The sequence below is a fragment of the Tetrao urogallus genome (genome assembly GCF_951394365.1).
Source record: "Tetrao urogallus genome assembly, chromosome: 4".
Taxonomy (NCBI): Eukaryota; Metazoa; Chordata; class Aves; order Galliformes; family Phasianidae; genus Tetrao; species Tetrao urogallus.
In genome coordinates this window covers 17,336,300-17,362,416 of record NC_136817.1, presented here as the reverse complement: position 1 = coordinate 17,362,416, position 26,117 = coordinate 17,336,300, and the positions used below count along the sequence as shown (strand labels likewise).

General features: G+C 40.7%; 1 protein-coding gene across 2 annotated transcripts in view; it reads right to left on the bottom strand.

The window, feature by feature from the left end:
- Nucleotides 1-26,117, bottom strand: part of GRID2 (glutamate ionotropic receptor delta type subunit 2) — a gene marked incomplete at both ends in the record, with an annotated part of 691,297 nt that overhangs the window by 116,461 nt on the left and 548,719 nt on the right. For both annotated transcript variants that reach the window (XM_079534493.1, XM_079534494.1), the window contains 2 exons: nucleotides 6,436-6,748; nucleotides 16,446-16,643. In XM_079534493.1, coding sequence (XP_079390619.1) covers nucleotides 6,436-6,748; nucleotides 16,446-16,643 — 511 coding nt within the window. The remainder of the gene's footprint in view (nucleotides 1-6,435; nucleotides 6,749-16,445; nucleotides 16,644-26,117) is intronic.

Here is a 26,117-nt window from a genome sequence, read left to right as displayed (position 1 = left end):
TAGCGAGGTCCTGACTGATATCCAAGAGGAAAGCTGCAGCAATGATGGACTCCAGCTACTGCATGAGGGTGGCAAATAGCAAGATCTGTAAAGGATGGAGTGGGAAACCAAGGGGAAATACAGAAGGAGCTGGCAATGAACTGGAAGGTGAACTCTGGAATCATTTTCTACCCAACTGGAAAAGCCAGTTATGAAAAAAAGTTTTATATATATATATACACACACACACACACACACACACACACTTTCACAATGGCCATTGTGAAGTGGAAGAGAACAGATTGGAAAACCAGGAAACTATGTAGCTTGCTATGAAAATAACCCCGCCTACTTATTACTGTGGAAATTGTAACAGCTACAAAGACCACTGATAGAGCAAATTCTCAGCTACAAAACAACTGGCTTCCCCCATTAGCTATGCATTTTGACCAGCAATGATCAAGACCCTATATGTTGGCTTATAAAAATCTGCACCAGTGGAGATGACCCACTGACACTGTCGCCAATGCTGAAACGGTGCCCACTGCCTCACTACACTCACATTCACTTGGTCTCCATAAGTGTGCAGCAAGCATCGATAAATGTCAGCGAGTGCCAAATTTTCTGCACAGAGTAATTCAGTAACACACTTCAAGTCATATGCACTTCCATGTCAGATGCCATTTTGTCAGATTGCCCCTCTGTCCCATCTGTTGCACAGCAACAATACGTAACAAGATATGGGTGGGAAAGTTCAACCTCTACTGCCATACCACCAACATCCACCTCTAACATTGCAGGCCAACAGAATAACATAGGAGGCATTACTTTCAGAGCAAGCCTAGTACTTTTCAAAGTGACCTAAATTCTCTTCAGTCTCAGTACATGAATTTGCTACATAAACAAACATAACAGGAATAAACGTTGTGCTACAGAATCTCACACCCAGGTAAGCGGTGGGGTCAAAAGTGTTTGTTTTTAATCTCATTCACAGTACTACACAGCTCCCTCTAAGAACTCACTTGCCTTCATAATGACCATACAGGATATTGTAAATCTGCTTACAGAGATTCAGAGCTTGCACCAGGCATTCTAACGCACTGGTCATCATTTTTTACTGAAAAGTGTACTGTATGAAGGTCTTAAGTACAGAAAAGAAATGCTTGGCATTGTTTCTTCATATGAAGTGAGCCTAGTCAATGACATTTCAGCTCTGTTCTCAAAACTGTCCCTTGAAATCAAAACCAACATGCATCTAATAGATTAGAAAAAAAATACGTATGACTACCAATGCATCAATGTCTGCAGTGAATGAAAATAAAATTAAAAGAGAAGGAAAATATACCTACATGTTACTAAAGTTTCAACAGTGTACGTAGACTGTGTGATCATTCTAATTTTTCTCCATGGGAGAAAAAAAAAAAAAAAAAAAAAAAAAAAAAAAATTGAAAGCCAAAATCAAGACCCAAGTTTTAATGGTATGAGAACCAGTGATGTCTAAGCTCTCAAGGAAGCAAGCACAAAGATACTACATTTAAACTTCAGCTCTGAGGATTTGGCTTTGCATTTATGCATGCCACAAGCTGGCAGCAAATCCAGCAAGACCTGTCCTCTGTCACCCTCTAAACTTCTTCAGTAAAAGTGCTTTGCAGGCCAAATTTAAGTTTTAAGCCTCTGTAATAAACAAGACTAGTAGAATCCTAGTTGCAGTTTCACAGTCAACATTTGAGTTGAGTTAAAAGTACTGAAATTTTGCTACAGAATGTAACAGGAACTCCCAGACCCCAGTGTATAATCAACAAACGTACAAATGTTACAGTCTTGAGGTATACCAGAGAACTTAGCTACATAGTTACTGCACAGAAGCAGAAAAAATACTTACCCATATCCCAGGCATACTTGTAAAACTCCAACAGAATTTTCTCTAAAGAAAGGATCAAGAAGAGACCCTTCTCCACTGGTAGTCAGCTCTCAAATGGGTCTAGGAGAGGTGGAGCCAGGCTCCACTCCTTCCAGCAGCACAGGTCAATTGCCTTCACCTGTGCTCCTGTGGTTGACTCATTGCTCACCTCAGGTGATCAATCAGAGGTTCAGGCTGTCATTCGGCAATTCCCATACACCCGTCCTAAAAACTACCAGGCTGGTTGTGCTGATTCAAGTGTCTAGGCAATGTCACAGTACTTTTCTGATATATCAAAAATTGTGAAGGTTAGAACTCATTAAAGGAATTTGATCAGAGCACCAGTCAGGCTGACCGAAATACAACCTGATGCAGCTTACCAAATCTACTACTGAAAACAGCAGAATACTGTTTCAGAACAAGCAAAAGAGACAACTATTTCTGATTCGATCAAAATACACCACACAGTTCCTTAAAGAATTTGATTTATATACCAAGAGGCTCTTTAGACTGTCAGCAGGTCCAGCAGGAACCAGGCTCCCTGCCTGCAAATCTTTCACTTAGCTAGAGGAAAAAAAGAACAGACAATGCCAGAATGTGCCGGCTTGCCCCAAACAAAGAATCTGGCACTATCAAAACGCTAGCAATCCTCAGTTCATGTTGCCTTATTGCTCTCAGCGTAAGATATAGAAGCATTTTTGGCTGTATGTTTTGATGGCAGAAATGAGTACCTTGTCATGTTTTGAATCTACAGCTGAAAGACTTCTTAAATGAACGTGACAGATTTTGAAATGCCCCATGCTGTTGCGCTTAAAGTATGCCAATCACAATTAATCGCAACAGATTGGCTATTCCAAAACAAATAAAACCTGTGGATTTTTCTGCTGAATGAAGAGCTGATGAGTGAAAACAGAAGCAAAATTACTACAATAGCCAGTCAGCCTGTCAGTGGAAATTACTTTCATTTGTCTGTATTCACAAAGGTTGGTAAACAATAATGCATCAGCTAATATAGTTTTGTGTTATATTCAAATTGAAAGTGAAATACAGGCTGACATTATAAATGGATCTATTACTCTTTCACAATGGATTTCTGAGGTCTTCTGAGTCTTGATATTTAAATTGGTCTGCAAGGTTGTTGTATTTTAGTATGAATGCTATTAAATTTGTGTCATTTTTCCCTTTAGCAAATTAAATACTGTCCTTCTGCGTTTCCTTTGAAGGAGAGGTGTATTGTATAGCAACCCCTCACTCAGCGGAAATAAAACGCACGTTTTAAATTGTTCTATTGGATTGTAAGGAGTAGTGTTGGAAATGTACTTGGTAGAGGGGTGAGATCTCTAAATCTCTCCAAATAAATCTCTCTCTAAATAAATGCAACACACCTTTTAATTTCTGCGAATTATTATTTTTTTCTTCTGAAGTCTCACAACAGTTTTAGTGCTTTGGGCCTCTGTGTCCCAGCAGCTATTACTAATCATGATTTACTAATGAGTAAAAGCCAGTGGCTTTCAGTAATCACACGGACACAGAAACAGCCAGAATAGTTCAGGTTGAAAGGGACTTCAGACCATCTAATCCAATCCCCTTACTCAAACAGGGACATCTAGAGTGGGCTGCACAGAACCAGCTCCTGGTGGGTTTTGAAGATCTCCAGGGAAGAAGACTCCACAGCCTATCCGGGCAGCCTGTGTCATGCTCACAGTAAAGAAGTTTTTCTTCACGTTAAGATGGAAACTCCCAGGTTTCAGTTTGCGCCCTTTGCCTCTAACACTGTTGCTGGGCTCCACCGAGAAGAATTTAGCCCATCCTCTTTACACCTTCCCTTAAGACACACTGATCTGATCCCCTCTCAATCTTCTCCAGAATGAACAGGCCTAATTCTCTCAGCTTTTCCTCACATAAACGATACCCCAGTCCCTTCATGATTTTTTTCTCTCTCATACTGGGGAGCCCAGCACTGTACATAGCACTGCGAGCCTAGGCCTCACCAGGGCAGAATAGAGGGGACGGATCCCTTCCATCAACCTCCTGGTGACAGTGTTCCTGATGCTCTCTGGGATACTATTTGCCTTCTGGGACACAAGCGTGTATCAGTGGCTCATGGTCAACTGGGTGTCCCCAAGGACCAGCAGGTCCTGTTCCACAAAGCTGCCTTCCAGCAGGTCAAACCCAAGACTGTGCTGGTGCATGACAGTATTCCTCTCAAAGTGCAATGCCTTGTGCTTGCCTTTGTTGAATCTCAAGTGGTTTTAGCCCACCTCTCCATCCTGTCCACATATTTCTGACTGACAGCACAGAGCTCACAGTTCTGCCACTCATCAGCCACTCATCCCAGTTGCACTCTGGGGTATTAGCCACTCGTCTCAGTTTTGCATCTTCAGCAAACTCATTGAGGAGATGCTCTGTTCCTTCATCCAGGTCATTGTCGTAGATGTTAAGCAAGACCTGACTCAGTACAGAATGCTGGTGCACCCTACTAGCTACGGGCCTCACACTAGGCTGTGTTTTGACTCATAAGCCTCTGAGATGTCCTGTGCAGCTACTTCTCAGTCCACTCTTATGTAAACCCTTCTCGGGCTTGCTTTTGAGGATGTCACTGGAGACAGTGTTGAAAGCCTTGCTGCAGTCAAAGGAGACAACACCCACTGTTCTCCCCTCATCTATCCAGCTGGTCATTCCAGCTTAGAAGGCTATCAGATTGGCTAAGTATGATTTTTCCTTAGCAAATCCATGTTAACTGTTAATTTTGGTTTTTTTTTTTTGTTTGTTTGTTTTTTTGTTTTATTCTTTCTTTCTTGTCATTTCATCTCATTTCTTTTCATCTAACTTCCTCTTTGTCTTTGTCCTTTATTTGAGGTGTTTATTCAGCCCTCCCCAAACACTCACTGTACTGATGGTTCTGAAAGCCCTTTTCTATATATGCTAACAGAGCATTCATCGAAGCCTTGAAAGCTAACACCCTGGATCTGTAACTTGGAAAACTTTGGGGCACTGGACAATACATATTGACTTGGTCAGATCTACGGCAAACAATTCAAATTATAACTAATGAGATCGAAGTGTGCAATTAAACTAGCTTTGCTAGGCAGTTTCCTAGAAAGCTTTTAGAGACTGATGATATTGGGAGTACAGTGGAAGTGCTAAGGCGAACACCAAGCAATAAAGCTATATAAAATCACCTCATATTCACACAGTAAAGAAACTAATTCACAGGTTTTAACCTAAAAGGCAGACAGATGCAATGAGTCTAGTTCTTTAACAGACCAACTGCTCTCTCACAGTTGGATTCCCTAAACAGCTACACTGGGAATATTTTGGACAGAAAGAAAACTTTAAAATCCACCCGCATACATTGAAAAAATTATTGTAGCACTAAACTGGCTCTGAAGTCTGTTTTTGTTGTTGTTTGTTTGTTTGTTTTTAATAAAAATTATTATAAAAAAAAATACACCAGAGACACATGAAACAACTTCTGCAGCTTTGCTCAGTTGGCCATCACTGCTAAATGCAAATGGTAATGTCAATACTACTCTCTCTAGGTTGATGAATTTAAAAACATACCTCTTGCGGACAGTCACAAATGCAGCTTTTATCCTTTTCTAGGTGATGGTATCAGTTGTTGTTTTCCTCCTTTTAGAAGTTTAGACAACATTCATGTACATCTTCAATTGTCACAAATTTCATTCGATTTTTTTTAGTAGGTAATAAGGTAATTTCTAATTACCTTATTGAATAAATACTTTTACCTATTGTGTTCCATCTGATATTTGTGAGTTTTGAAGTAGTGGCCATGATTCTTTGCAGATTAAATGCCCCATAGAAGTACAAGGAGATGTATCTGCGGTGCTAGTACGGACAACAGATAAGTATGTGCATAAATACCAGAAGATAATTGTTTTATTTTGTCAGTTGTCAGGTGTTATCACCTAAGCCATCTTATGCGAAGCTGTGTTTTCTTATTCTATTTTCCATTAGAACTCCGATTTGTAGATAAGAATTTTAAGAAGCATATACCAAGCCAAGCCATCCTTGATGCCTTTGGGATAAACGATTAAATATCTGCAGAAGAGATGGACCATGAAAGACTTGGTAATATAGACTGGGCCACGCTGCTGCAGGGAAGGAAGAGAGAATCCAGGAATGCCAGAGTAACTTGGCTGTGTCTAAGAGCTATATGAGGAAAACTGAGGTAAAGTGGGAAAAGGAGGAAAGTGTATGAGACACTGTAAGGTCATTTGGCGCTGGTGACCGGTCTAAAGTTTGTTCAAAAGCTGAACCCTGACATTTTCAGACTTCTTTGGAACATAGCACTTACACTAAGGATGAATAATTTTTGAGAAGGTGATGAGAAATACCCTTTCCAAGCACTAGTCAACTACAAATAAAAAACAAGCTAGCATGTAGCGCTCAAAAAACTTCTCATGGTTCACAACCCAGACTGCTGCATGCTTTAGAAAACTTGCAGCACATGGCTCAGACGTGCTCCCAGTCCCTCACAGAGGATGGCAATAGGAGACACACAACTGTCATCTCAGGTTCCCTCTGTCTCTTACCTTGTTGCACAAAAGATCCGTACACGAACCACATGGAGTTGTAGAGCGTTGTGGAGGTCATAGATCCCATCTGAAGGCGAGGAGGGTTGAGCCAATTCAAGAGGTAGACCAACAGTCCTACTAGCAGCACGGTACCAGCTATGCATGCCCACAGGGAGAGGTCAAATGGTGCCAAGCAGGCAAACATGTCCATTGTCTTCTCCGCCTTCCGAAGTAGCACGCCCACCGAGTAGTCCATATAACGTGTTGTGAAGTCCACCACATTTTCTCTGTCGGGGGTGATGGTTAAGGCAGAGATCCCTATGTCAGCTCTCTGAGGAAAGAGGAAGGGAGAATAAAATGTGTGAACAGGAGGTACAGAAATGATCTTTGCTCCTCCTTGATCTTAAGCGGCTAAATTTAGTATGGAATAGCAGATGCCAAGGCCAACGTTTAAGGCACAATATAAGCAAACTCAGAAATGTAAGAAATGTGAGTAGCAGAAAAGCTGTACCACCTCTCTTAGCTCCGTGAGCAAACTTTGCTCTGTGGACTCAGACGTCTTAGCTTTTCAAGTTATTATTTTCAAAAAAATCAGAACACTTCCAATGTAGGTAATAGCTCAAGAAAATCTACTTCTCGTATTTTTCTTGGACTACTGATGCCATCATTATTGCTGTGGCTTTGTGTACAGCATTTCTGAGTAGAAGAAATTTGTTCCTGACAGAGCTGTATGATTTCCAGCACTTTGTTGATATGATGCTCACGATAAAGGGTTGCTGTGTGACGAAGGGCACCTCATACATCCTGGGGTGCTTGGGATACTCAATATTCTGGACAATATCAACCTCGATGGCAGTGCACAAAGTGCATAACAGCAGGCAGCACACACAGATCCTTCTCTGCTAGTTCCTCTGTATGCTACTGCTTTGTGCCTTTTTTTTGTTTTGTTCTGTTTTGTTGTTGTTTTTTGTTTTGTTTTGTTTTGTTTTGTTTTGTTTTGTAATTTTAAGAACCCACTTCAGATGAGTAGGGGATGAATAATATGTTTTGATCCAATCATCATATTCCACAACATGTCTGGATATTAGGACTCCAGAGGCAGCAGGCACAATTACAGCAGATGCTGTTTTCCTTTATATAGATACGATTTTTACCACAGTGAAAGCAGACACAGTAACACTGTTTAAAAAAGCCCCCAAAGTGAAGAAAGACACCATTAATTTTAGATATTTTTGGGAAAAAAAAAAAAAAAAAGAGTATTTAAAATACCTAAAGATGCTACCAGTTTGATTTAATTTGTTCCTGATCTGCCTAAAGCAGCATGTGGTCTTTTGGAAGGGAGTGAGGAGAGCACAAATGCATCAAATTGTCAGTACTGAGTCAATTTTATTAACTGTGTTGAGTTTCTTTCTTCTCGTCCAAAGGCGGCAGAGATTGCTAGCTCCTAAGAAATGTGAAACATTAAGTGACAAATTATGGAGCTGAAACTGATTAGAATCAAATTTGCAAATCATCTGCAAAATACCATCTGTGAGACACTCTGTTGCCCACGGTACAGACACGGTGTTTAATCACAGTGCACTGAAGTCTTTGGTTTACACGATATACTTCACATTAATTTTCGTTGTCTTGAGAAACAGCGGAAAGTAGCTGAGGGCCTGATGATTTAAGCAGTAAGGCGCTTGAAAATATTGGTTTGGTTATAAATCATGAATAAGATCTTCATCTTTAATTTGTAGTTTAGGTCTTGTAGCATCTGAAATGAAAGTTTGTTGATGTATACAGCTGAAAGCTTGGCTTTGTAAATTAATGTATAAAATTATAGAACTTTTAGCCAACAAATGACTTGAGTGTCCCGAGTGTTCAGCCCCAGCTGTGCTGAGCAGCATTCAAAGCAGACATCACCTGAAATGTTTTCCACAGTAGTGAACAGAACCGTACGTTCAAAATAATTTCCAAGTCAAAAAGTCCAGAGCTCTGTACCAATAACTGTTGAGTAAAACAATAATCATATTTGGTGTGTAAGGCCATTTTTTTTTTTCCAGAATGTGTCTTAAAACATGAAGTGGGTTATGGGGTGGCATACCGAACCACTAAGAGATACATGTAACCCCTGCTGTTTAACTTCATGTATCACTGAAATACTTCCATACTGCACTAGATAATTGTGAAGAGCCATTCAAGTTGTACTTGGAAGATGTTTAAAGATCTTTCAAGGAAAACCAATATAAGTGAAGAAAATTTCAGGGAAAAAAATCTGGAGGAGGATGCATAGGTGTTTTTTATTTATTTTTTTCTTTTTTTTTTGAAGAGGAACATATTTCTCCATGAAATACACTGGAGGGCACAGCGTGTGATATTTATAGAAATGCTGCTTCTATTTCACATCCCTGAGGAGCAGTCTTTCACATTCCATAGTGTTACGGTTCCATTCTGGATAACAGCCAGCTACGAGAAAGGAGCAATGTTGTCCTAATGGAAATGTTGCATTTTCTTTGTGATATGGCAGCAGCAATCATGTTATAGTTATGTATTGATCTAAAAAATTGCTAGTAATGTAGAGAAGGAGGCATCCTGACTTCTCTGTACTCCCATATGTAGCCCTTTTTCCATAAAATAAAGGTTACTCTGAGCTACGACAACTCATGTTCCTGACTTACAAAATCAAATCATAAACACCAGATTAGTGGAAAACTGTACATTTAGCACAGAACCATGCTTATGCTTCACTCAGCAGCTGATCCACTGAAGGTGAGCATTCCTAATTATGTACAGAATCTGTCACCGTGTATTAAATTGGAAGATGGAAAAAATTAAATGCTTGTCATTAACACGTCGAATTGGATCAGAGAAGATATCAGTTTGAAGGATTCAAGGTTCACTTAGCGCTTCTGAGGGAGAAAAGCAAACGCATACGATTATGTCAATATTTAGATATAAAGCTGCCAATCTGAATTATAAACATGTAAAATTCTCCGCTCAGTTTTCGCAGTGCCAAAATCAACCACTGGCATCTTAGAAGTCTGTTCTAGCACATTTTGGATTAATGAAACTGTGAATCCTGAAATCGGTTCCACGGAAAAAAGTAGAGGGCATTATTTTTCTTCAGGTGACCTGCTTAGGAATTTATAAAGTTGATAGCAGGTCTCCTGAGGTCATAGTTGATCAACATTACCGCAAGCAGGAAATCCAAAATAAGTGAACCAATAGGCCCGAAAGCTTTGCTACCTGTCACAGACTCGGCTCATCAGCGATGGTTTGAAATCCTCCCGTTCTATTGCTGAAGCAGGTATGCCTTATATACATGTAAAGCGATCTTAAGATGATTCCTGTGGTACATGACTGAGAACAGGGGAAAAAAAATTGACTGTAAATTCCTCCATGAGGATGTTTATGGTAATTCATTGTTAACGTTGAATCAAGATGCACTGAACGTTGGAAGCAGCAAGCCACAGCTCCATGTGCCATGCAGTCCTTAACATGGACACGTAAAAATTAACTGCAGATATAGTTTTACTCACGGTAAAGTGCCTGCAAAAATAATTCTTTTTTTCCTCAACTGCTGTTGTATATGTTACCTTCTCATGTTGGCTTTCCTGTATGCTTTCTACCTTCCTATGCCATTCCCCTTAGGAAGATGCACTTGAGGGAAGAACTTTATAAAGCTTTCCATTGCCAGTAGTTTGCTTTGGAAGTGCTCGGGCATGTATTTCGCTTTGCATTTCTGACAGATCTAAGTGAAGTTGTTTCAATGCCATTTGCTTCCTGATGGCTCATCAGAAAAGAAGTCACAGCAATTCAAGTGACGTGGCACAATATGAGAAACTGGCTTATGAATATAAATATCACTGTTGTGTTCAGAACCGCAAGAAAGTCTACTGTCCTCTCCCAGAAGAGCCTTTTTCTGCCTCCTTTGCTTGTCACACAGGCTCGTCCCCCTGGTAGCACGGCCTTGAGTGTAACCGAAGGAAGTGCTGCAAAACAGTATCTCGTGGCAAAAGAAAGATGTGCAGTAATGCATCGCTTCCTCTTGATTGGCTCTGCTGAATACTGCTGCTCTCCGAACTCATCCCGTCTGTGAGTCAAAGCTCTGTAGGGTTACACTAACAGACCATCACATTACAGCCAGTTTATTTTGAAAGAAAAAGGTGTACGTAGGAAGGATAGACCTCATGTGAATTGGGCAGAAATGTAAAGAGGAGGAAGAGTGGGTACCCTATTCAAACCAAAGACTAGTTGCTCTGAAATGCTGATTCCAGCTCCTATTTCAGCAGCCACTGGGTACAGTAACACTCCATCCTTGGAGCAAGAAGAGTGAACTTGGCAGAAGCTCCACGAGGCGTGTGGGCTTAGGGCACATGTTTGCAGCCCAGGGCTTCCATCCCACGTGGCTGCAAATGAGAGCAGCCCAAGACTGCTCTCACCAGTATCGGGATCTATAGAAGAGCCTGCCGCACCCTGATTTGGATTAACGCATATCGCATCTGTCGGTCCTTAACACAGAAAGCAACGCACTCACTGCAGCAATTACCATTTCATCTGACCCTTTTCCTGCAGTGGGCACAGACATCTTCTGAAGGCACTCACAAAGAGGAGACGACAATTTTCCACTGTGCTTGAGTGGGACTTGTCTTTTGTAGAAATGCACTGTTCCCAAGTAATTTCTGGCTCACATGTTATGAGGTAAAAAGCACTCCCCCTGTTCCTGGATTTGTTCTGCATGTTGGCAGAATTATCATGTTATACTCGATTGGGAAAATTAGGAAACGCTGTGTATTAAACAGGTCAGGTCTTAAATTTAAAACTATTCTTTGCTCCTTTGTTTCCCGTCACAGAGTTGCCAAGCAGAGAGATACGTGAGTTATGGGAGCAGAACTTGGTTCACAGTAAATAAGAAAGCAGCCTTTTGAGAACAGCTTGCACTTGGTAAGGGGTAGATACAAACTGGCTGCTTGCCCAGAGGTTCTCTTTTGCATCAGGAGGGACAGAAAAAGTGAAGGATGGTATGAACCTTTTCTGTTAATTATAGGAGGGGTCGAGAAGATGCCAAAGAAATGATATCGAGGAAACATGAGTTTTACATTGCAAACGCAGTCCCGCTAACACTTCATGTCTTCTAATTGTACAGAAGGATTTCACAACCATTTTGCATTTTCATTTAAAGCAAAATTGCAGCAGACTGGCAAATTCATTCCACCCGTGACGTGTATTTACAGATCTAGCGGTTACCGCCTCAAGGGTGTTATTTAGGTTTATGTGAATCCATGGCTAGCACAAGGAAAAGAATGATGTGGAGATTTTTTAGTAGAACAATCAGGCTTCGGAGGTTGTGATTGCTGCCTGATGAATCATTCATTTCGAGCAGAAATTGTTCCAGGCCATTATTCCATCTCTGGAGCCACTGAGCACTGGGATGCCTCCAGCCTGTGGCACGCAGTGCCTAGTACTGTCCTTTGCCGAGCACTGCAGTGAGCGGGGTACGGTACAACATTGGGTGCAAGGAGCAGAGAAATGATAAAAAGGAATCGACACAAGGCAAATGTGGTCCTAGTCTAAACGGTAGACAATGAAAGTTCAGTTGTGACATTTTCTGAGTTGGAGGAAAATTCAATTTTCTTAATGGTTGCAGCTCAGCACGTACGATCACAGCATTCTGGCTTTATAAGGACGTAAGGAGAACGGCAAAATGAGGTTATCACTACAGTTTAAACCCACAAACCGCATCAAGATTACGGCACGTGCGGATGTTTCCATTCTCACAGGCCTTGTACTGCTTGGGCAATCAGAATAAGTTAAGGTTTTTTCCAGTTTTCCTTTTCACGTGGATTGTGATTGTAATTTTTTGAATTTTTTAGTTTTAAACTTCTTTTTTCTTTTCTGCAAGATCTGATTTTTGCATTTTTTCACCTTGTAGTTCCAGTATTTAATGTTACTTTCTGTGTCTGACTGCATCACTCCTTACATCTTACAATGGTGCATTATGTTCAACAATTAAATTTCACCTGTAGATTGTGAAAAGGATTTCTATAAACCACCAGTAAATTCTTTTCAAGAATGTCTACAGCAGTTATTTTGAGGAAAATAAAAATAGGAGTCTTTGGCTTTAAAACCTGCGCCTCTAGCAGTAGTAACAGCATCTACTGGTTCACAGAGAGCAACTGAAATGTATACATTCATAACACAAATGGGGCTATTTCTCCCAGCCCTGGTCCTGCTGGTGTAAAAAGGAGCACAAGGAAATCTCAGGATGGGCTTTTCTTTTTGTCTAGAGTAAGCACGTTGACAGGCTGCCATCCTTTAGTGGTTTTTTTTTTTTTTTTTTTGTGAAGGGAGGTTAGGGGGTTTGTGGGTGCTGCAGAGTCTCCTGCTAGTAGTGATGAAGGTGAGTAAGATGGGGCCATGTCCCACAGAGCAGTCTTGGGGTTGCTGGGTGTGAGATGTGGCATATGAGACTACTGAAGTGGAAGTGATGCCTGAAAGTTTTTTATTCACTTCAGTTTTTTTTTTCCTTATTGCAGGATGAATGCTGCAGTGGAGCCTGTTGGAGAAAGGATCATCTCAAACCTGTAAGAAATGTGTGTGGTGCTACTACCATGGATGCACCAAGGTCCAGTAGTGTGAGCCTTCCTGCAGTGTGGGCTGCCCATGTGCAGCTGAGCCATTTGAGAACAGCCCTGGGGCCTCTGGCAGTGAGATTTGTCTTACTCCCATTAGTGTTGGGAGCAATGCTGCCTTGGAGGTGGTGACTGCAGGGTATAGGACTCTCTTCTTGGGATGAGAGGCCCTTGGCTCTGACCCTGCTTATTTTGGTGCTGGTCCAAGGCCACTGCTGAGTTTCCCCTGCATTTTGGGGTCAGCATGGTGCTGCTGCTGAGGTGTCACTCTTTCTCCCCTCCCCCCCCCCATCCTTTTTTTTTGCTTGGGAGAGACAAATAGGACATGCAGAAATGGCTTCATAAACTGTAAAGAAAGTAGCCTGAGGTCTGTGTTCTCTATTTCTGCTTTTTGTCTTCTATTTCAGGGTTAGTGAGAGATGCAGTGGAGATTCGTGTCAGCAGTTTTAGCTCTGATGGGACTGTGGAGGTGGTGAGCCCCAGGGAGACACTGGGGGTTCTTTCTCTTTGACAGAGGGCTGCTGGGCTCCCACTGTGCTCTTCCTTGTGCTCCCCTTACATACTGGAGCAGCTAGGTGGCCACACAGCTGCCTGAAAATGGGAAATGGCTACTGCTCAAGTCTGGAAGGCCAAGCAAAGCCCTGTTGTGACCTCAATCCTGAAAGAAGTTTTGTGTGTATGATGTGGTGATGGGTGTGAGCAGGAAGGGTCCCTGCTGCCTTATTGTTGCTGGGGGTGGAAAGCAGCAATAGGGCTAATGCAAAAGCAGTATTTGAGACCTGTGTAATGTGTTGGGTTTTTTTGGTCTTACCTAGCTGGATGAGGGAGAGCTGCTGAGGAGCTGTGCAGAGCAAAGATCAGCCTAAAGTATAGAAGAGTTCTGGCAGCAATGGGACTGCTAGAGGAGGTGAGTGCAGGGTGGGGGCTGCCTGCCTGTGAGAAGCTGACAGGCTCCCACCATGCTCTTTTTTGGGGGGGGTTGGGCTATTGCTGCGATCCCACTGATTTTTATTAGATGGGGCTTGCTCAGGGCAGCTGCTTGGCTCCTGGAGTCCAAGGACTCTTTACAAGGATTCTTTACAAGGAGAGTGGTCTTCTTTACAAGGAGAGTGGTTAGGCCCTGGAACGGGCTGCCCAGGGAGGTTGTGGATGCCCCGTCCTTGGATGTGTTCAAGGCCAGGTTGGATGGGGTCCTGGGCAACCTGATCTAAATGTGTATGTTTGGTGGCCCTGCTAGGCAGGGGGGTTGGAACTACATGATCCTTGAGGTCCCTTCCAACCCGGGTGATTCTGTGATTCTGTGATTCTGTGACAACTGTGGGGTGCTCTAACTTGCTATAGTGCATGTTGCAGACTTTCCTGCTTCCAGTGATGGGGAGGTGAGTGGAATGGGGCTATTTCTCCCAGCCCTGGTCCTGCTGGTGTAAAAAGGAGCACAAGGAAATCTCATAATCAATTAAAAAAAAAAAAAACTTGATGTATGTAGTTTCAACTCTTGACTTCTGTTGCATGTCGTCTTTGAGCAAGGATGAATATATATGTGCAAGCAGCTCTGGCAGCAGTGGGACTGTGAATCCAGGCATATGAGTGCCCCTGAGCTTGGAGTACACTAATGGTGAGTGCTGTAGCTCCTCCTGTTTGTAGTAATAGGGGCGATTTCCTCCTCAGCTCTGCTGCTGGGGCTGAGAAGCAATATAAAGGTCAGCTAAGATGTTAGTGATGTGTGCGATTAACTTCACTATTTGTAATTTTCATCTTCTCTTGCAGCAGAGAAACTTGTGAGTATTTAGCAGGAATTCGAGTACAGAGCAGCAGATGCTGGAGCTGCTTGCATCATTGTGTCTGGCAGCCCTGCGGACTCAGTTAAGTTCTGTTCTTGGGATGGTGGTGGTTTCCTTATTACCTTATTATGGTGTGTTGAAATATGGGGCTCTGGCAGTTCTTGCTGGTGTTCAGTGTAGTGGTGCCTTTGTTTCCGGAGCATGGTGCTCAAGGCTGTTTTATTTTTATTTCAGGTTTTGGTATGGTCTGTGTTCCAGAGGAAGGTGGGCAGCCCTATTTTCATCTGTCTTTTTTGGAGATGCGCTCAGGCTCTTGTGTTATTTGAAGGGTGTGATTTGCTTTTGTAGTGGGGCTGAGAAAGTGATAGAGTGCTACTGTTTGGGTAGCATTCTGGTTGTTTGGATTTTTTTGGGTGCTAGAGACTGGGATTTGCACTATCTCAGAGAGATTTTTTTTTTTGAATGGGAAGGTGGGTTTGGCCATACTTGGGAGTGGCCCTTCATTGGCACCCTTTCTTGGGGGTCTGAGGGAGGAGCCTGTTAGGGGGAAGCTGCCCCTGAGTGGGGGTGTGTTGGGAGGGAGCCTTCCAGAGATGGGGGAACTCATCTGGAGTGAAGCTATTGCTGGGCTTGGGCAAGTCTTCCTTGCAGAGTGGTGCTCCTTTGCTCCTTCCTGGCTGCTGAGGAGAGCCTAGCTCTTCTCGGCCTGACCAGCTAGAAGGATGGAGGAATTTCTCCCAGGGTGGGCTGGGAGAACAGCATGTGTATCTGGTTTGAGGATGGTTTTGAGCTTTATCTGCTTCTTTAAGTACCTTTGTAACTTGGTGATATCTTCATTGTGAGGCACTCAAAGCTTGCAGGTTCCATCTCTGGTCTGACTGAAGCTCTGTGATCTCTAGTAGCAGCTGCCTATGTGTGCTTCGGGTAGAGAGGATGCCATGCAATAACTAGTACTGGGTGAGGTCTGCCGTTCCTCCTTAGCTGGGGCACATCAAAGATGCTTGATCAGCGGAATGTTGATGTGCCATATTTGGAGAAGGTTTCTGGAGGAAGGGTGTATCCAGGCAAGCTCCAGTGGAATTTAACAGTATCACTTGTATTCCCGCTAGTTAACTTCTGCTGGAGTGCATCTAAGAAAGCTGGAGGGTGTGAAATGCTGGCTAGGGCTTGACTTCAAACTCAATGAATAATTATTAACAAAATTGAGAACATTACTTTTGATTCCTATGTCCATGTAAAGCATGGTGCAAAAAATGTCTTGCATTTGTATTCAATGGTTTTCTAAGTGCTAATTAATATTTACATAATGTATTGCTAATTGATATGTGAACTTGCTTTACTATAACCTCCTCCACTCATCTGTGGCAGGTCTTGCAATGTCAGTTAGGGAGCTATGCACCCCATTTTTTTTTTGCTTCATTCAGATTTCATACTGCTGAACTTAAAAAAAATACAGCCTGCTGCCACCAAGGTAGGCCTTTCTATATTGCCTGGTGCACTAACAGATGTTGTTATCACAAATAACTAGCAAATGTAACCAAGGATTCATTTATTAAGGTTACCAAGTGATGAAAACAAACTTAAGTAATACATTCTGTATTAAATGACATTATTCAATGTATTATAACCTTACCTTAAATACTAGTTCTCCTATCAGTCCATTCCATGACCCATCATCCTGAGGACTCCCATACTTGTGATCTGGAGCAACGTAAATTTCATACTTAAAGCCAAGGTAACTGGCCAAAGCTTCCAGGACATCTATTGAGAAGCCCTGATACTTCTTTGGTTTTCCCAGAACGTTCTCGGACACCATGACGAAGGGCTCTTCCTAAACAGAAAACAAATGGAGTGACTCTGTTAGTGGAACAAGGGCTTTCCCACTGAGGTGCCTTTCTCTCTTAAAGGACAAAGTAAGTATTTAAATTATATACAACATTTTCCACTAAATGAGTACTGGGATACCTCTGGCATCTTACAAAATGATAGTTTTGGCTTTTACTTCAATATAACTACCTCAAACTCCTGGTAAAAAAAAAACACCTCTATGACACTTTTTAAGTAAATCACTTGTGACATTATAACATAGCTGCTTTTCAGCAATGCCTTCTGTCTGCACTTATGCTCAGCATGACAGATGTATGCTCATATGTCTGTCCGTAAATATGAAGGATTCTACCTTACTGCTGCTTCCCACCAACTGGGTAAACACTGTATCTGGTAAATGTGACTATTAATTCATGCCATAAGGAGTAAAAAGAGAGCAAAATGCACCAAGCTGCAGCAACATAAAATCTCTCTCCAGTATTTCTCTTGTCATGCTACTATGTTGCACATCTTACTATACACTGGATGACTTGCTGCTTTTTAACTCCAGGCATACATTCATTTTGGTTGGGGAGAATCAGACAGGAGACTTCAATTTCTATAAAGATAACGGGTGAATGCTCATCAAAAGGATAGATAACAAAGGATTTGACTTGATAGGGAGAAGGTGGATTAAATTATCAGGTTACCAAGGAACACAATTCTGTTTTTCTTCTCTGTAGTATTAAAGAAGTTACCTTTCTGATATTGCTCCTACAAAGAGGTGGTTTTGGCTAAGTTCTAATTCCTTTTCTCCCCTTTCCCAGCTCCTTACGCTTTTTTATTACCCTTGTTCTTCCATTACCCTTAATATCTTGCAAAAATATAACACATACTTTGATTAGTAGATAGGTTATATTTAAGCTTTTTCTTCCTCTGTGCCCATTCCCCACCATTCTCTCACTGTCTTGGTTACTCACAAGCATACAGGAGGAAAGGTATTATGCTCCCCCTGTGCTTGTGGCCCAAGCTCTAGCCATATCTCCACGGGTGATTTTGTCACTTATAACAATATTCTTACTTTCTTAGCATGCCACAACTAAGAATGAAGAAGAGTAGGGGAGAGGTACTTGGAATAAGAAAGGGTTTTCTTAAATGCCTGAATTAACAGTCATGGGAATAGCTACACTGTTGAATGCTGCCAATGAAACGAGTGAGCAACTGGACTGTAGTGGCAGTGTACTCTCTTTGATCTGCAGGCAAAGCAAAAAAAAAACCACAAAAAACAACTAAGTGACAGGGGAATGCTAGAGGCAAGATGAAGGCAATGTGACATAAAGGGGAGGTGTGGACTGAGGTAAAATGCATCACATTTCAAGCACTCAAACTCTTTTGTCCATTAATTCATTATAGCTATAAAATTCTTACAGAAAGAAGCAACATCCCCTGATCTAGTGTAAGAGCATGAAATGTGTTATGACTGGTATACTTTTAGAACTAGCTCTCTTCTTGTGGGTAGAGCTACAGTACGCTTCTGTTATACTCACTTTAGAGGAGTCAGATGCTTTTTCCGACAAAAAAAAAAAAAAAAAAAAAAAAAAAAAGCCAGAACATTCTTTAAAAACGAAAAATCTAAAGCAAAATAAACTGTTGGAGATTATTCTCCAGCTCATCTCAATCCTCTTTTGCCCTTACTATGGTGAGATGAACTTCCTAGCTAGGAAGCTGTACACAAATTAAGTTAGTGAATACACATCTATTGTTTATTCAGATCAGAGAAATTGGTCTCTGCTGGGATTTACTGCAGCCATCAGGTCTCAGCTCAAACCTCAAATGGATGACCTTATGTGCTTTTACTATGTTTGGAGCATGGTTTCAAAATTAGGTTATTTTAGGGGTAGTTAGAACTCATAAAGCATATGAAAATGACTCATAAGTAATATCTGAATGCGCTCTGATGTATTACTTTAATTTTGATAATCTGTATTCATTAACTGGAACTCTAAGTTCATTACTTCTTCCCTAGCAAAAGTCAGAAGCGATAGGTGGAAAAAACAAAGCAAGAAATGAAGCTCACTTGTGAGCAAGACTGTCCTTTAGGAGCAACGAACATTAAATGACTCACAATGACTAAGCACAGCTCTGTAGACACATGAAGATGCACTGGGAGACTCAAGAACTTCAAGAAATATCTTGCAAATGCTAAGAAACTGCTCCCAAAAGGGAAATTCCATCTAATTACTGGATCTTGCAGTCCCTTTCCAGTGGCTACTAGATGACTAAGCAGAGCAGTTAGAACTTATGAAAAGCGATACCAAGCCTGACTTTGACTTAGAAACCATAACTAAAATATTTTCAGTCACAGGATGCTTTTGTCTGGTCTTCTTATCTTCATAATTACTTTTTCTCAACTCAAAAGAATAACCCCCCACTTTTACTTATGAGCTATTTGGCATTTCTTACCCTAAAAGATTTCACTGAAATAAGCAGACCCAAATACTTAATTCCTTCAACAGCTTTACTGACCGCTGTTTTGGGGATTGCATTTGGCTAGGAGTAGTGCAGCAGCTTGTTATTTTTAATTGAACAGCAATGTACATTACTTCACATTACAATCAATGACCAAAATTTAATTGAAACATTTACTTCTCTCATTACAGAAATACTCCCACTAGCAATGGTTATAAAAGTAGCTGAAAAACATAGTACAATCTCCAGCCCTTAATAACATTAAAACAAAGATGAAGGTTTCAAACCCAGTGTAATTAAAGTATTATTTTCATTAAGTATCCCATTTTGCCAATGGCCCTAGTCACAATATTGGCAATAAATGCACCGTTCTTGGATCCTCTGCTTTTCAAAAAAACCCAGAAAAATCAGTTATACTAAGAGAATAGTCCCTTTCTCTACAACTGAAATCTAGTTTGCATCCTAAAAGCTGAAGATGATGTTAGAGGAAGGCCATTTACAATTTAGCCTTCGCTTGTCCCTGTCTTTACCCACAGACTTAGCATCGCTTCTTTCAATGACAGTTTTATCATGATGTTTGACGAGACACGAGTTCATTCAATCTGGTGAATAAACAGCACATTAAATGTGCTTTTTTTTTTTCTTCCAAATTCGGACTGTGGATTCTGTATTTATATCACTACTGGGATTAGATAAATTTTAAAACGTTAGCCACTTCGCCCTCCCTCCAGCATCTCCTATCGCTTTGCAACAGGACTAAGGCTTCTTTCAAAGCCATCGATAGCAATGGTCTGTCAGGATGCAGCTGAACTCTGCGTATTGATTTTAATTCCAAATAACTTAATGCACCTAATAGCTCTTTCTGAACCATTACAGTTTATGATAGAAATATGGATTGAAGCTGGAATCGACTGGAGTGTTTTAGAGTATGTCCAACATCACAATGCCGGCGTTAATACAACTAGCTTAGACACGTGAATTGGCAAAAGAGTAGTATAGGTGTATTAACCAGCTGGGAGCTTCATTACACTTCTCCCTGCGTCTATATGAGAGCTTCTATCTATAACACAGTCCTATAATAGTTCACAACATTGTGCTGTCATCAGTTCACCCTCTTCTCTGTCTTGCATAGAATGCCCGGCTAATTGTAATCACTGCGAGAACCTCTTTCTGCTTAAAAGCCAAATTCCCCGTCATTCTGTGACCTACAAGAATTGCCCAAAAACACCAACATACCCAGTGGAACAGATGGGTGAATGAAGGTCAATGACAAAGAAGGTAAGTGCTAAAGAGCCTTGGACCCTGTAGTCCAGGACATACAGATAAATTAGCCTTGCCCTGCCACGCTGCTTCTACCTTGCTGTCAAACTGTCATACTGGCCAGGGCCCAAAGACTTCCATTTCCTTGCTACATGCCTCATCTAGCGTACAGTGCCTACTACTTCGTAAAAATGAATTTCAAATATTCATTAAAAAAAAAATAAAAGGAGCTGGGCTCTCCAGCAGTCCCTGAAATAAAAGTTCGCAAAGCAGATGGAAAACAGTAGGCACATACAGCATGAATAACTGCATCATTTATGACCTACCTGTTTTAATGTAAGCTAGGTAACTCTAACAGACACAGACCAGCCATTAAACAGCACCTTTGCCCAGTCACATACCAGGTTCAGTTTGGAGCTTGCACTGGCATGGTAGAAGGAAGAGGGATGAACAGGTTCTGCTTTCATCAAGGGATACTAGTTTCTGTCACTATATTAATTAGTTGCTGTAATTAGGAATATTTTCAATAGACCCCACTTGGAGTACACTGCCACATGTAATGATAATGAAAAATTCACAGAGCTATCAAGTCATTTTCAAACGGAAAGCAAAAGCCACGTGCAAAAGGCTGGAGATGGGAAAATCAAACGGGATGATTTTTGGGACTGGTCTATACCAATTCGAAATCTCTGGCAAGGCAAGGGATACCTAATCAAAGCAGACTGCCCTGATGATTGTTTGTATGCTCATCACAGTGCTCACTCATCAACACTGATCGATTAAAAGGGAGTGGCTGAAACGGCTCCTGTTCCCAATTTCTCCATGGTAAAGAAACTCTAAACAGATCTGGCAAGCCTCAGGAGAGAGATGGACAGGGCAGATGTCCGAGGGCAGGAGGCAATTTAGCAATCTTATTTTCTTCTGTCTCTGTTTGTGGGAAAGTAATGCACAAATACCACTCCTTTTCTCTGCCTCGTTGCATTAGTGATATTGCTTTCACTGCAATCCTATTAAAACACTCAGTGCTCTGATTTAGCACCCAACTATATTAAATACACTGAACTGCCATCTAGAGAGGGCATGTTGTTTGCAGAGAGGAGAAATAACATTACTTTTCGTGGTAGGAAATGCAGTAGTTGCTCTGAGAGCTACACTTACTTAACATGGGGAAGCATTTGCTCTAACTACCGAGTTTGCTTACTCCAAAACAAAACAAAACAAAACAAAAAATTACAGAAACCTAAGCAACCAAAGAGCAATTCATTCAATTTGTTAATATATAACAACAACATTTTAGAGGAAAGAAAAAATACAGATATGGCCAGCACACTTACAAAGACTTTTTTTTCCTTAATCTTCCTTAGATTAGAAATGAGCACACTATTACTAACACTTGTAATAATAAACAGCAGTTTGTTTTTTAATAAAGGGTCAAAGTTTCTGTTTCAGTAAATGCTGAGCTGAAGTCTGACCTTAGCTTCACAAATTGGAAATCTGCTCCGCACAAAGACATGCCGTTAATGACTGACTTTTCCAAGAAATCAAGTCAGTCTCATCAGTAAGTAATATGGAATGATTGCTTTTGAGTAAAAAAACCTGGAGTCGCTATGAAAAATAGTAAATAATGTGCCTAATTATATCACACATCATCACCCTTGATGCTTTCAAGGATGGATTAATTTACCGATGAAATGAACACATCTACCGCTGTTGCCATAATTAACTACCATTTCACTGCATGTTTTTCATCATGTCTTTGTTTATGAAGGAACCATTTTTTTCCAACTTTCTTCCGCAGGTGGATATATGGGTAACAAAAAGGAAGAAAAAAATCACAAGGCACGGGGAAGTGTTGCTGATTAGAAAAATACACATTTTTTTATAACTAGCAATGACATAATCTAAAACTGGAGATCATTTTGAAATATTTGAATTATAGCACATAAGGGAAATATCAAACACGTTACTAAGTTACAGTGTCTAGAGATTTTAAAAAAGACTACAAAAACTACATTACATACTACTTTTGGCCATTTATACCTGTGAGTTTGAGTGGCGGAAAGAAGGATTTATCCCTTGCCAGTACAAAAGTAAAATATCTTCCCTTAAAACATAAATGCTATTGCTGATGAAGGTGGTCAAGTAATAATTCTTAACATTCACTACGATGCACAGTCCTCCATTGCTTCTCACTTTCTGTTCTTCTGATTACGCATACACTGTCTTATTTCATCTCTTTCATGCCTTTCTTTTTTCTTATCATTCTGAAAGCTGCTGCAGCTTCCTTTAAAGAACTTTTGTCACCTTGTTAAAAGCGGAGTTGGAGGTCAACTCCCAAAGACAGCCTCAGCTTTTAGAAGTAGGACTTAGCCTTATGTGTCACTTTTCTCTGTCTGAGTAGGAAGTTCAGTAGACAAAAGGGACTAAAGATGCAGACCTCCTGCCAGCTCACATCCGTAAAGATACTGTCCTCTTCCTGGTTTGTTTCTTACTTAATCTCGTTCACAGTCATGCCCTTAATGCCACTGTTTGAGAATTAACCTATTCCACATATGAGAATGTTTTCCCAAGTGTCGCTGTTGCATTTATATCATTTACTTCTCCCACGCTTGTCTATGCTTTTACCAGCCCTCTTGTTTCCTGCAGTGCCCACCTGGAGCCAAGGGTCACCAACCCGCCTCTAGCGCATCTAGCTCTCCGTGAGCAAAGCAAGTAGTAGCAAGCAAGACATCATATGTGCAGAGATATGACAAAGGATACCTCAGCATTGCTCACCCTCATAATTTTCCTCCTCCCACCCACATTTCAGATTAATCTGGATATGAAAATGCATACCTCTGTTTGGTTGCCATATCTTCCATTTCCAAAGTCTCAAATGTAATTTTTCACATCTCTAGCAAGTTATGCCTCACACGCTCTCAGAAAAGGCACTGTACACCTATACTTTTCAGCAAGTTGTTAATTCTTTAAAACACACAATTTAAAACTTGTGCCTTTTCAAACAGCTGGAGCTTATTTTTGAAACATGATTTTGTGAACATCTGTTGGCCTATTCATTGCCAAACAGGCCAAATCTCATTTTGTTGTTGATGGTTTAACATTCATATGAATAATTCATTAATTGCCACAGCTAGTAAAACGATGTTAGGAGAATATCTGTTTTATTCCAGCTGCCATTAGATAAAACCGAACACCTGAAAATGAGGAGGATACAGTGAAATTGCCAAAATGGATATCCAGCTACATTTGTACTTAGATTATTGTTCATTCACAACACTTTCTATTGGGTATGAGTTATTATTCTGACCTTTCACCGAGCTCCACTTCTGAATCTCAGAATACTTTACAGAAATTCATTAGCAAGTTACTTGAACTCAGAAGTAGCTCGTCTAACAAAGTTCAAACTTGGGTTTCACATGGACAGTCAGTTCAAGACAGAAGAAAATGATCATCAAACAAAATTAACCTATTCTACAAGTGCAGAAAGGTGCTAACCCAAGTCAAATGTAACAAAAGATAGAATTGCGTATATGCAGACAGTATTACAGTTCTCCCCAGAATAAAACACAAAGAACTGTTTCTTATTCCTGCTTAAGAAAAAGTGAGAATTTATAAATAAATCATTTAATTTTAACAGAAATATATTGACTCAACTGAAAAACTCAAAAAAGGATGGAAAAGGAAGGATGAAAACAAACTCACTGCTAAAGTCAGAGGGTGAAATCCCTCTTCTACCCAGATTCTTCAGGGCAGTTGTGAACCCAAAAGAAAACCGTGCTTTCATCTATTACAAGTGTTTCGATTTGCATACGTTGCTCCAAAAATAACACATTCTATTTATGTTCACAGAAGCCACAACAGATACAAAGAACACAAGAACACCATTTGGTAGAGCAAATTCCCAGCTAGAAAAAAACACTACTTTTCAATGCAGTCATCACCATTAGCTGTGCATTTTTGCCAGCTATGATAAGAGCCTGTGTGCTCCACTCAGAAAAAATCTGCACCAACAGATCTGCACCACAACCTCTGTTTCTGTCACCGTTACTGAAATGCACCACCCATCACCTCACTGTGCTCAAGTCCCCTGTCCATAAATGTTCAGCAAGCAAAGAACATCAGCAGGTGCTATTTTTATCAGTGGGGAGTTATCCGTTGACACATTTCTGCTTCATATGCAATTCTGTGTCAAACACTATTTTGTCACACTGCCCCTCTGCTGCCATCTCTTGCTCAACAACAAAATATAAGGGAATATTGGCAGGAAGGTTCAATCTCCACTCCATACCGGCAACATCCACATCTCACATTGTAGATCAACATAATAAAATAGGAGGCATTACTTTTGGAGCAGCCCTCTTAGTTCCACTGACTTCAACGAAACAAACATTTGATCAAACTATAACTTGAAAGAATTATTCTATTTCATAAGATAAATTGACTTAAAAGCAACTTTTCTTTGATAGTTGCTCTAAAATAAATAGATATTAACGGCATTCCTGTTTGTGTCTTTGGTGACCAGATTTTTCTAAGATCCAATGGAATACCAAGAAATTGAGGGACTACAAGTCTAATTTTCAAAACAGGAAAAAACAACTATGAATACATTGCTTGTACAATTTTGTTTCATTTCCTCAGCGTCATGTCGTCCCGACTAGGACTTGACTCAATTCCAAACACCGTACCAATTTTTTAATTCTACTCCAGTAAAAGTAACTTAACTGATCCGTTGTGATAAGCTGTGTGAATAAAGATGGGAACCAAGCTAAGGTTAGTAACATGTAAAGGCTATATAGATTTATCCTAAAGCAACATCTAACATTACTTACGCGTGAAGTATTGATATGCTAATGACAGGTGTGTCTTAATTCTAAAATCAAAACAAGATTTACACACTAGCGTATCTTCATGAGTAACCCTTAATCACTCATTGTAAGAGCAGTAAGAGCAACTGCTGTAGGGTAAACACCCTAAATAATGCTCTGGCATCCACTGGGGTGGCGGTAATACCTGTGGGCATCCAAAGATTGGAGGAGTCTAGAAATAATTGGTACTCAGTTAACATGCTCCTTGCTTCTCATCTTTACCGAATAAAACTCAATGAACCTCAGCTTCTAGCATGTTTCACAGATCATTCTGTCTAGATAGCACTTAGTGATCACACACAGCTTCACAGTTTAAAACAGTCGTTTCTGTTATGAAGCCAGTATGAGCCATTCCCATCTTCCTCCTATACTGCCTTAATTGCACATTCTACGTAAAAGATGAGTCAGTTTGAAAAACAATAACTTAGTGGATTTTAACAGAGTAGAATTCAGAGTAAGAGTGTTTTCATTAGCTGTGCTTTTAAACTGTCAACAAAGTCAAAGCAGAAACGTGATTGCACCACGTGAGGAGAGGAGCCTGAGCTGGCATGGGACGCGCACTGAACTTCACACATCTGCCTTTTGTTTTCATTGTTAGCTTATAAGCTGTGCAACAATTTGTGTCAGACTATACTCAGTTTGGCATGGCAACAGTAAAGCTACAAGTTGTTACATGAGTTAGGGAACTGTAGCTAACAGAGCATTCTATGTTACTTCATCAGTTCATGTGGTTGCATTATCTACTTTAGAACGCACCCATGAAAGAAAAACGGGTTACAGTAAATTTGGTTCACCTGCTGAATTGAAATTTTCTGATTTTTTTTAAATTACTTTTTAAAAACTTGGGTGGAAATCACTCCCTAGCACTGGTATTGACATGCAGAAGTTAGGTGCCTGTTTGTTGA